At 35.6% G+C, this 13,370-nt stretch overlaps 1 protein-coding gene across 1 annotated transcript; it reads right to left on the reverse strand.

Annotated features, from left to right (window-relative positions):
- Positions 1 to 768: 768 nt before the first annotated feature.
- Positions 769 to 6,123, reverse strand: LOC106622619 (lipase 3). Its single transcript, XM_036361417.2, has 3 exons — positions 4,991 to 6,123; positions 1,449 to 2,189; positions 769 to 1,380 (listed from the first exon to the last, which is right to left on the reverse strand). The coding sequence occupies exons 1-3, from the start codon at positions 5,153 to 5,155 to the stop codon at positions 988 to 990; spliced, it is 1,299 nt and encodes a 432-aa protein (XP_036217310.2). The 5' UTR covers positions 5,156 to 6,123; the 3' UTR covers positions 769 to 987.
- Positions 6,124 to 13,370: the final 7,247 nt, after the last annotated feature.

Raw genomic sequence — 13,370 nt, forward strand, 5'->3', positions numbered from 1 at the left:
AATTTAACGCTAGTTTGGTATTGTTATATTGGATTTAATTTGTACAATCCAAAAACCACTCATACAATTACCGTAAACAAACATAAACACATATACTGCGGATATTTTAGACGATGTGCTTATTGTTGAAAGTGAATATGTCATATTATAATCAGACGTCATCACTAGATTAACCGTTTGAAATATATGTGTGAGTCCCCCGTTACAGATTAACTTCCGTGATTACAATTTATATTGATCGCTTATTGCCTCACATGGGCGCCGTCGAACTTCGTCCCATGAAATTAATTACATCGAATTAATGGGCATATCTCTGGACTATTAACGTTAAGGAGGTAATAAATATTGGAGTTATAAACATCGAGAGAATAGCGAACCGTTTGATTGGCCGATGAAAATAAAATCATTATTTGTAAGACGGAAGTTGCATTTCTATTGCATGCAGCTCTACGCAAAAAATTTCGTTTTATTTTCTCGTCGTTCTCAAACTTTGAAAATTGTTATATAAGTAAAAAAGGTTATGATATAAATTGTCCATGCAGTTGAACTACTCTTGAGAAAAAACATTAAATCAAACCTAAATGCCGATTAAATGGTATCAGAAGGACTGATATTGATGCATATTAGAATAAGCTTCGTTTATAGTTAAGATCATGAATGAATTTTTTGGGAAAATGTTTTGGTTTTTAAACTCAGTTCACACTTTTGGAAACTTAATTACTTTATATCAGAGCTAAATACCAAATTAGACAAACTTTTAATATATTAAATAGTTTATTCTTAAATTTTCAATAATACGAAAAATGCCATAATACCCAGACAACATTTATTCTTAAAAATATACGTCACTTAGTTATGGCAACCTTTATCTTAACAAGTATGGATTAAATAATAAATTTTCTCTTAAAAATCCTACTTTCTCCTATAAATCACAATTAAAATTTTAAAAATTAAAATAATTTTATAAATATAATTGAATTATTATCGTCAACTATATGTATATTCGTAATAGTTTGCTGCCCTGATGATTTTATCGAAAATGAACTCACGCACGCCCAGGCCACATATGAAATCGAAATGATTCCAACGTCGACGTGGAATCTTGTAGACGGCCTGTAGGTTGCGCAAACGCATCAGCAGTCGCCAAATATCTTCTACGGACACGATGTAATCGTTCTCGGCGTAGAAAATTGTTACTGGCGCTGTGATTAGCTCCAACTTATAGTCGGGGGGTTCTAGTTGATTGTACATCAACCAATTCTTCTCCGGACCATAGTCATATTGGCGGAATTTCGTCGAAACGTAGCCCTGAAAGTAGTGCATAATTTGCTTAAAGGAGCCACCCACTGGAAAGTTGGCCATTATATCCGGTAGCAAAGTCTATAAATAGACATAATAAATTATAAAAACTAAGTATATATATAATATAATATTATTGTAAGTACTACCTTGTTCAGATGTTGCGTGTCATATCCCACAGCTGGCCAAAGGCGGCTGACACAAACCATCGGTCGTTCGTTCTCAAAACAAAGAGACGAGAGGAACTTTTTCACAAACTTGTTTGTGGACACCATTTCCATACCTTCCAGCACTTTAGCCACATAGTTGCGTGTACCCAATATGGGACCGAAAATCTTGGCTAGCCCACCTTTAGTGTTGCTCACATACGCCACCGGCGCCAACAGATGTGCAGTTTTGAAGACGCCATTGTATTGCGGCAGCATTGAGTTAAGCACCAGAAAGACAGTGCCTCCCTGTGAGATGCCCACAAAATGCATTTTCGCCTCGCCCGTGCACTGCATGATGTAGTCCACCATAGCTGGCATATCGTAAATGCTCATCTCATGCCAGCTGAAGTTCCAGAACTCACGCTCCGTGGCATTGTACCACACGTTGCGACGCGTGTAGATGTTGCCGCGATTGTTGCCCAACCAAATGTCGTAGCCTTGACGCCACAGCAGATATGGTAATGAGTTTTCGCGGCCATTCAGTAGCCAAGCGTCCGAGGAGGCGTAAATTCCGGCTAACAAGAAAACGACCGGACGTCGCGAATATATGCCGCAAGCACTTGAGCCTGCTGTCGTCGACGTATTATATTGCGGTATGCGATGTAATGTCAACGCATAGCCGTCCTTGGTTAGCACGTGATGCTTTTCCACCGGATAACCGTCGCGACGAATGCGTTGCACCTGCAAGTGTGTGTGTATTCATGGAAGGAAGAAAGTAATAAAATACAATTATTTTATTATGATGTCTACTTGTGTTCTTTGTGCTATTTTTCAGTGGCGGTCTGCGAAATAGTAAGTGCTGTGATTGAGTGACTCAAGTAGGTAGAATGGCAATAATAGACGCTATCGGCGTCATGGTGACACTCCGTTGACATAAAGGTGACTTACGCAAATCACATACCGTCTACCATCTACGATTTACGAGTATCTGTCTGCATGGCTCAATTGACGGTTAAGCTGGATTGCGAAGCTAATTCGTGTCGCCTAAGCGCATGCGAACACAAATTTATGCGCTCTTGACAGCCGTAATCGGCCGTCATTGCCATTTTATTGTTTTTATTGTTGTAATAATTGCATTTAGCACTAAATACATACATATATGTATACCATCAATGCTTCTTCAAAGGATGTCGATTTATTGGATGGAAGAACAGCATAAGATTTGGCCGAGAACTGGTTAAACAAACACTACATACCACGTATATGATAGTTTCAGTTTCATATTTGTTCTACAAAAGTTTACAAATAGGTAATTTTATGGTACTGCCTTCAAAACAGGATGCATAGATTCTAAAAAGTAGTGGTGGCAGCATATCAATTTGCTTAAGATAGAAATTTGCATTTCCAAAATATAATTTCTAATTTTGGTTTCAAAATCATAAATTTTTATTGAAAAATTACAATATATAGCTCATGACCTTATTTTTAGTGCGGTGATGGGTATGATTTCCGAAATACGTGTCTATTTTTTTATTTAATTTGCCTACTTTTGGCAAATGCAAATACCGGCACGTGCGTCGAGCACTCAGCGTCGCACACCGTCGTTCACATTTGCGTAGAAACACCGACATAGGTATATAGTACAACAACAACAACAACAAAATGGATGAATGACGTTAAACTTGCGATTGCAAAGATTGTCATAAAGTGTCCACAAGCCATGGGTATTTTGCCAATGGCAACACGAAAAACAATAAAAATCATTTATGTTATACGAGTACATAGAGACACACACGCTTGCTAGTTTTCGTGCTTACATGTGTATGTGAGCATATAGTATGCAAGTGTGAAATAATTCAAATTATGCATTCTACGAATGCGCACGCGCACTCGTCACATACGCATATAAACTCATACACACATGCAGCAAGCACTCAGCACTCTGTGCGACCGACACTCCTGCGATGTGATTTGCCCTTGTCACTTTTAAGTTGTGTCCTCTACTAAACTGATTTAATAGTCACAATAAATATGTCCAAACTTTGAAATATTGACTTGTGCAATTTATCACATATCTGGGGGACGATATGCTATTTTGTAATGCATACATACGAGCATATAATTAATGCAGATGTAGACCAGTGAAAAGAAAACTTCTATAAGAATCCTATATGTATTATTATTATGTTAGCAGATTCCTACGACGTATCCTTTAGATGTGGTGGCCTAAAGTCAGCAAAGAGGACCTATATAAAAAATGCAACTTGGAACCTATGGTCACTACATCAAGTTGACAAAATGAACATGGATAAGTCACACCCTACGAAATGATGCTAGCGAAGTTTGCCGGCAAGCTCTGGATTGAAACCCTCAAGGAAGTCGAAAGAGAGACCGCACTAATACCACTCAACACCAAATAAAAATGCACTATTGACACTAAACTCTACAGTCCAGTGGGAGAGATCGGAAATGATGATGATAATGTTGATATCTATTATATGCTGTATTTGAGATGTACCAAAGAAGTCTTTAAGATATACATATTTCGTTTTAATAAAAATTTCTTAGTACCCTAAAAAACCCTCACCTATAACCTATAACCTGGAACATAAAACGTTAAATACAATGTTTTAGTAGGTAATTTGCGCTTGACCTTGACCGCTGATTGCGATAAAAACTTATAGAAAATACAAATAGGACTAAAGGAAATCCTTTCCACTACCAATAAAATCTCTATGGCATTTTTTTTGCCGAAGGTTGTGGTATATTACGCTATAAATGCTTTGAAGATGTAGTTCTGGAAACTAAGGTCTTATGACAGTGAAAGCTGGGTAACAGACTCTCGAATTAATTGGGAAACTCTTTTTGCCGTATTTACAAGCAGTAGGTATGGCTGTATTGTATTCTAAGACCATTAAAAAGTTATTATTTTATAATCTCATGATTTGTTCTCCAATTCGTGATTGGGATTTGAAGTCATACTAGCAATAAAATTGTTAGGAGATTCGGAATGGCTATTACAATTTTGTCGAATGCTTTTTTCGTCGTGGCAACACACTCGAAGGTTGTCATTTCCTGTTGAGAGCGGATCAATATAAGTGAAAAATTATTTTCTTCTTGTTCGGAAGTTGTGAAAGAACATTGGTCCTACGAAGTTGTAGTGTGTGGATTTCCTACGACAGTCGGGTCTACATAAACGTAACGTAATTTTTTCTGACCAAGGACTATCAACCCGGCGGCATTCCCGGAAATTATTTGGAAAATTTTTTGCCGCTACAATAACAACAGCAGCCGCCAAAGCGTAAAAAAGGATGTCAAAACTTATAAACCATACCATATTAAATAAAATAAATATATTGAGTTGTTTTTTAAAATAGTAGATTAAACAACTATCACAAATATATTAAGCTGACCGCAATTAATAGTGTGTGTGTTTTAAGCCTTGTTAACTTAGTGGAGTGATTGGTCACAGCTTATTTAAATTTAATTGCGGTCAGTGGTTTTCGTTTAATTTTTTCTCATTTCTATTTCACTAGTCGTACCGCATCTGTAATGATGATGTCGCGCGTTTGACGGACGTTGATGAACGCCGCAACCATAAACGAGGATTCACGTAGCTGTGACTCCAACTGCCAGCAACACAGGCCACATAACAGCAATAGCAACAATGATTCGATGATGTTGCAACCGATAATGGTGACTGCCATGACACACGACGGCAGGATGCTATGTAGGTTGGCGTTAATGCTGTTAAAGCCGTTGGTCGTCAAACGCGTTCAGAGAGTTGTTATAGCGAATGGACAAGATGATGCAGAATGACATACTGGCTTACGTCAACGAGTCGTGTGAAGTGATCTTTGGTGCAGAGATGGCCAACACACTTTGCCACAGCAATTTGCGTTGCAACTGCAGTGGTAGCCTAGTGTGTCGGCAATAAGCAAGTTTCACAATTATTCTATCTCTATCACGCTTTATTTAAATAACACAAAACAAGCGAATGCAGCAGCCAGACGGATTGAGCCAAAAGAGTAATAAATATTATAGGTGCTGACTTTGTAGTTGGGGTCAGAAGTTAACACTAATGGGTACTTGGTGTTTTGGTACGTCACAGCGGGTTGTACGCGTCTGGGGCGAGTTATGTATGCTACAAGTCTGAACAGTTATATTATTACTTTTCACTTTTCACGTTTATTGCTACTTATTGGCTTTCTTTTGCTTGTACAGCATTACTTTTTGTTTTTGTTTCGCTTTTGCCTTTGTTTTTGCACTTTCATTGGCGGTTTATAAGTTTTTTCGCGCGCAGGAAAAGGTGAAACCTCCAAATCGGTAACATGTATGAATTCCGGGATGGCGCTGACGTAAAACTTGGTAATGTCGCGTGGCTTCGACGATTGTCGTCGTCGTGTGCGGACGGGTGTCTGTAGACTGACTGTTTTGCCGCCTCGATAGCGGTATCCGCGCAGCCTGCGGCTTCCACGCGCCCCAGCTGTTGTGAAGCGCTTCTCTCCGCCACAACTTCAACCGCACCAATGTACTGGTATGTAGATAAGTACAGTGACGCGCTGACGCTCATCGCGCTCATTACGTGTATTACCTTACCACACCACTCGCTTTTGCCCGCTTCCAACCGTCGCAGTCGCGCTGTGCTTTTAATTCATAACTAAACTCAATTATTTATTTTGTGTCTGCTTTCGCATTCATCGATTTGCAATGAGTGTGGCGCGGTTCGATCGGCCAGCCGGCTGCGACTCAAGCACGTGAAATGACGCTTCCATTTGTTCAACTTAATTCGCTCGCCACTGTCACTCGGCCATTACGAGCACCTACATAGTTCAGCTCTCCGGCATGGTGGAGCTATTGACCACCTTTACCCACTGACTCCACTCCTCCCTGAACCTGTTGTCTGGCTATTCGCCTCGGTATGTCATTGCGCGATTTGTTTAGGATGCGTTTGCCGTCGGATAGCGGTGAGTCGGTAACTCGGTAATTCGGTAATGCGGTTACGCGCTTCGGCCGCCTTGACGCATTAAGCTATCTGCCGGTCTCTCTATAATTGTGCGTTGGTTTATTTGCCATCAGTTTACAAACACTTGTCAACGCGCAGCATTTAAGTAATTTAATTTCATCAATAGGCGTTTGTGTATTCGCCGCCCCTTTACGTTATCAAGGCAAAATGCACTTTCTTTACGCATTTACATGCTTTTAAGAGCTTACTTATGGACTTACATGCATACTTGTTCACTTACATATATTATAATTGCTTGCACTATTGCATGCATGTATGGGAATTTATGAGTAATCCTATGCGTTTCTTAAGTGGAACACTGTGTCATTGCAGTACGCGTTTGTTGTTTTTATCTTATTTCACGCGTCTTGAAGATTTCTTACCATGCGTAATTTAATCATGGCATAACTCATAAAGCATAAGTATTAGTAATAAAGCATATTTTTATTACATTCACATTAGTTGGGGCCAGCAAACCGTTCACGGAAGTATTACAAATCATTGTAAGAATTTTTTACGCTTTCAAAGAGTTTTTTACGGAACGCTGTTTTAAGAGTTGGTGAGTAAAATTTCTCCAGTAATGATCGAAGGGATAAGATGTTTGATAGTCATTTTGATTTTTAAGCCTACTCCTGAAGTGTAAATGTTTTTACAAGAGTCAACTTTTTGTTTTGGAAAGCCGCCAAAGCTTCGATCATTAACTGTTTTCATCTAAAGTAATAATAATTATTCTTTGGTTTTTGGATTTGACAAAGTTTTAAGCAAAACAAATCTTCCTCACCGCTAGACATCTTTTTTCCGAGGTCCTCTTGGAGATCGGCTACGGGATCAAGGGAATCCAAATCATTTCATAATAAATGACCGATTATTAAAGTACATCAAATGCTGTAATACGTTTATTTCTCTCTCTATCCCTCCTTATCTTTTCTTATAATCTGTAAAATCAGGCTACTTTCAACTAGCGATGATTAGAATGTCTCTAATTTATTTATGGTCTCCTTCAGTATGCCAATGTTTTACAATCGGATATTTGGGTTTCAAAAGCAAACATTCCATTTTATTTTATAGGAAGCCACATACTCTTATATTAACCCATGCTTTTGAGGAAATCATCTCTGTTTATCAGAGTACTGCTTGACATTATTAGTACAAGCCATTAAGACACCGTAGAGATAATTTGGCAGAAACGAGCTTAAAGTCTAGAATTTCAATTTAAAATTTGTTGAAATGATTAATCGGAAATTCATAGAGCGCTGCTAACGGTCTAATGCGACTTTCTGGCAAAATATGACTTTATATACTCTAAACAAGGTATATTAAGTTTGCCACGAGTTTTCTTCCATTAAGAAGGAAGCGCCGGTATATATAAATGATCATCCTGACGAGCTGAGCTGATTTAGCCAGATCTCCACTATGATATCGATATGAAATTTTGCGCACGAGGAGTTCTCCTCAAGAAGCTGCTGCAGTTGGAACCGCCAATAACGGACCACTATAGCATATAGCTGCCATTTGATCAAAATTCTTATAATATGGAAACTTTTTTATTTGTGAATGGTATTCTAGCTTGGTTGCAACCGCAGTTAATGTTTTTATTCTTTATATAACTTTTCTTAACTAAATTCTTATTTATAAAATAATGCTTTGTTATTTCATGCTTTTGACCCTTCCTAATGTATGACCACAATTATACGAACATATTTCTTATGTGAAATATCATATAATTTTTAAAGTTTAACGGAATTATGATTGTGTCACTTCTCGCACTCTCTCTGTCATCCCATTGCGGTCCGTAAAACCTCCATTGAACTATGTACGTCAAATGTAACCATGTTTGCAAGCTTTCGGACGCAATCGATAAACACATACTCGTGTGCTTATGCGTAAATATGCACATATATGTACTTACCTGCACATAAGCATATGAGTACGAGTACGAGTATTATTTACAATACGTCATGCAATAATTGTCGCTTTTTCTGTCTACATACATATGTATAATTACAGCACTTTATTTCGGCCCTGATGTAAAGCATATGCATTTGCATATAGGTATGTGTATGTGTATATGTGCGTATGCATGCGGCGGTGGTCACAGTAAATAAATTCATATTAGTTCACATTATACACATATGTACATATGTATGTACTATGCACTAGTTATAATGCTTGCATGTAAACATATTTATCGCAATTGTCTAATTGTGCAGTGATTCAGATTCAGACGTGCGAGGGCTAAACTCTGTTAAACGTCTGTTTATTTGCATGGATTAATTGCCTCAATTGGGGAAATTAACGCGATTTTTGCTGATTCCACTGGACGTTTATTTATACCTTAGGTTTTGTTTACTTTTTGACTAGCACGTAAGCGTTTAATGGTGTTTTTATGTTTGCCTTCAAAACGGGACAAGTGCGGAAAGATAATTGCTCTTTTTCAGAAAGTTCCACAACTAAATGGATCAATGGCGAACTTAAAAATATATCAACGTATTCGTATGTAAATTTAAAATTTTTCATTAAATTAAAAAAATTAACAGGCACTTTAAAGTAAGAATGTTACTTGAATACATTTTAATCCTTATTGACTTCGCCAATATTGTACAAGTATTTCGATTTCTGCGGTTGGCGTGATGTTTTTTTTTAAATTCAAAAGATTATCGAGATTTTTTAATGTACTCGCTGTGTTTGGTGTGTAAATATGCTCAATTTAGCTTACACAGTTAGTATTTACAGTTAGCTAAACATGTTTTGTTATAGTTTTTTCGATTTCGACACATTTTTGAAACGCCGTTCGCTAGATTGTTGGACAGTTCCGCTGTCATGTTCATAAGCCCATGTCATATTATCAGAAATCTTGCGTTTGATGAATGCAGGGTGTCAGCAGTGTTGTCAAGAAGTTTCTGCCGATGGTTTTGATATAAATAATTGGTCCTAAAGTACTTTCTACAAGGTAGTCAGATTGTTTATATTATATTCATCTCTAATATAAAGTGTAGTTAGATATGCCAATAGAAGGTGGTATATATACAGGTATACATACAGGTATACATACAGTTTTTATACAAAAGTGATAAGCGAATAACCAAATTTGAAATCAACTCATTTGGCTCTTTATAAAAAAAGTTGGGATGAAAATTAGTCAGTATTATAATTATATGCATACTTATCTACTTATGTGTTTGTTCAGCTAAGTGAGACCTTTTAAATTTATTATCTATTAGCAAGTACTCTCCGAATTTGTTAATATCGTATATACTTGTAGTATACACATGCGACCAGGCACAGCTTACCATTCAAAATTTTCAAGTGTTACGCAGAAGTGACATGTTACTTTTGAAAATTTGTCAAATTATAAACAACACATTCTGTTGTACACTAAATCATTTAAAAATTAGTGCTTACAAAATGAGTTCGAAATGTAGCAGATTTACACGCGATGAAAAATTTATAATTTTTTTTTTTTAATTTAATTTAACTTTAACTTTATAATTAAAATTAATGTTAAATTTTGTTTTTTTTGAAATACAAAGTGTAGTCGCGTGGTTAATTTAAAAACAATAAAATCTAATCTCTATAAGCAAAGGAAAGCTATTATATTTAGTGTTTTATTCACTAAACGAAATAAATTAAAGACTACAATTAATATTAGATAATGAAACATAAATTACTTGTGCTTACTTAAAACATTAAAAAACAAGAAAAAACGTTAACTTCGGTTGTACCGAAGCTATAATACCTTTCACAAGTACAAAGACTCCTTACAAGAACTTCATTCCGATAGTAAAGTTTGTATGACAGCTATATGGCGTAGTTATACGATCTGAACTCAGCTCGTCATGCTGATTATTTATGTATATATTTTCTAGGGTCTCCGACGTTTCCTTCTGGTTGTTACAAACTGTTTAGGGTATAAAAAGTCCGAAAAAAAGCAAGTGTACATACATATGTAAATATAATATATTCATGTATGTATATCTATATACATACATAGATATTTATATAAAAATTTCGTAAGTCGTTTTTTTTGGAGTTAACTCCTAAACTACTGAACCGATTTTAGTGAAACTTAGCACACTGCGTCCAGTTTGATCCAACTTAAAATATATGATACTTTATATATTAATTATGATAACATTAAGTCAGTTCATAGATAAATAAACAAATATAAATATGTACATACATATGAGCCATATGTATTTTTAAACAGCAGCATGTGCTCAAGATTCCAAAAACTAAAATGTCAAATGGAATATTTGTTGTTCTTTCGATTGACAAATACAATATCTGTCTGAATCATTTCAAAATTTAACCTAACTACAATCCATGATTCAATTATATAAGATTGTGTCGATAGCCCAAAAAGAACAATTTGTCAAAAGTAATTGGATACATACAAAATAAGCCGATTTGCTTGGTATCGTTTTCATTTTATGATTCAAAAATAAATTTTCCAAAGTTTTTAACCAATGAAAATGCGTTTTTTTTTTAAAGATAACTGAATACAACCATTAAAATGTAAACAGAAATATCATGAGAAAAACCAAAAAAAAAATTTTTTGACATTATGGATTCGTGAAGAGTAGTATTGAAGTGAAGTATTGAATAGTAGAATAATATGTACTTGTAAGTATGTATACCTTAGCCACAGCAACGCGTGGTTGGATCTTACTAATATGTACTCTTATATATCCTCTCACTAATACGTATCGCACACTAAATAAAAAGAATCACAACTCGAAATATGGCAAATGTTCATGAGAAGCAAAAAAAAAACAGTTCCTGTAAAATCTATTGAAATTTACAGTCAAATCGTCGTCTATAATGTAAAATAACTACTTTAAAAAGTGTTTTATTAAAATATTACTGCTTTTCCAGTTAAGTAAATTAGTTTTGACAATGAAATTTCTTGGGCAGGTATATATGGAAAAAAAAAATATTTTGAAAATTTTTAATTTATGATTCTTTTGTATTTAGTGTGCGATGTGTAAGTATAAGTATATAATTAACTTTTGTGTAAGATTTTAAATACGGAAGTCACTAGTTACTGTTTATGCATAGAAAGTCACATTCATCAACTAAGTACGTGAGTACTTATGGTCTTACTCATTATCCTAAATATGGATTGTCGTGTTAATTTGTATTCAAAAATTTGTCATGCCATAAATTTTAAATGCTGATGAATAAAGATTAAAGAGTTTTCTCTATCTCAAAACGCTTATAAAATATGTAAATAAAAGAATAAATCGTAAAAAAGCACCAAAAAAAATTAATACGTGCAATTCATAAACAAACCTTAATAGCGCTCGTTTGAGTAGAGATGTATGTATGTATGTATTGAGTATGTATGTGAGTAGTATGCTAATGAGTACACATATGCGCATGTTTGTATACATTTACTTAAATACATACATATGTAGGGAAGGCTAAGTTCGGGTGTAACCGAACATTTCATACTCTTGCAATGGCGGAGGATGACCAGGTTTTGGAAAAGCTTTATATCAAACTAAGGAAAGTAGCGCTTATTCATTTAAGAAAAGAGGATACACTATTATTAAAATAAATACTCTTTCTGAATTTCATTAAGATTTCTTGCATATTGACCGATAGATGCGGTATAAAGTGAACCGAAGGTTCGAAAATATTTATGTATATGGGGGCTAAGGGAAATGTTGACCTGCTTTTACCCATTTTTGGCACAAATTATTGTGCGATTTCGACAATTTTTGGACGTAAGATGAAAAACCTTGAGTGCATTCTTTATGCAAGCTTTCTGATAACTTTATTGATGTTTAATTTGTTTACTGTAAAGTGAAAGAATCAGACGGAATCTAGAAATTTGTTATATAGGAATTAGGCGTGTTTGTCATCTGATTTCGCCCATTTTTGCAGTGTCTAATAGGAATGTTTGAGTAAAGGTGGGCGGTGCCACATCCCTTGTCCAATTTTTACACTATATCCTAAAAAGCCCTTCTCCACCATGCTGGTTGTGAAATTTAACGATTGTGGTTCATTTATTTAGTGAGTTATAGTACTTTTAGTAGCTTTCAACATAACTGTTAAATGGAGAGTGGGCGTGGTTATTATCCGATTTTACCCATTTTCACAGAGTTTGAAAAGGTGATAAAATCACTTCATTTCAGCATGTTAAGTTGAATATCTTGTGGTTTGGAAGATAAAGAGAACCAAAAAAAAACTTGTACAGAGAGTTGTTTTGACTTTGAAAGCACTTTTCTCTTCAAACTATTTCACCTTTAAGCTGCAACAATATGAGAATCTTTAATTAATTTAATATATTTGGATCTGATGGATTTGGATTTGTATGGCCAAAAGAGGGATAAGTGCTAAAATATAAAAAAATTAAATACAGAATTCTGTCAGCAAAAAGGAGGATGCATCGTGTGGCGTATGGTACAATGAAGGCAAAATGGGTGTAGTGGGACCAAATGGCGTCGGTAACCTTGTTTTCATCGCAGGAATTATGATGTAAAGAATGGACTACTAGGTAATATTAAAAAATAATTTGGGCCCGTCAGTGGCTACTACTTTATTCATAATAACGATCCGAAGGATTTTCTTTTAGTGGTTAAAGAATGGTTTTTGTATAACGTCAAAAAAGTGCTACCCCATTTTCGTCAGAGCCCAGTCTTCTATCTCATTAAACACCTGTGAGTTTATATGGAGACAAAGTTAGGAGAGCGCGCAGTTAATAGCATAAATGAGGTTAAGGCTGCTCTTTAGGAAATATGGGCAAATATACTTCCTGAACTTACACAAAATTTGGTGCGTACTATAAATAAAAGACAGACAGTCAGACGGATTTCAACTCTTCTCGTCACCCTGTTCAGATATATATATGTACATAACCCTATCTCTATTAGTTTTAGGTGATATAAGCAACCGTTAGGGTAACAAAACTA

The sequence above is a fragment of the Bactrocera oleae genome, chromosome 2, assembly GCF_042242935.1.
Source record: "Bactrocera oleae isolate idBacOlea1 chromosome 2, idBacOlea1, whole genome shotgun sequence".
Taxonomy (NCBI): domain Eukaryota; kingdom Metazoa; phylum Arthropoda; class Insecta; order Diptera; family Tephritidae; genus Bactrocera; species Bactrocera oleae.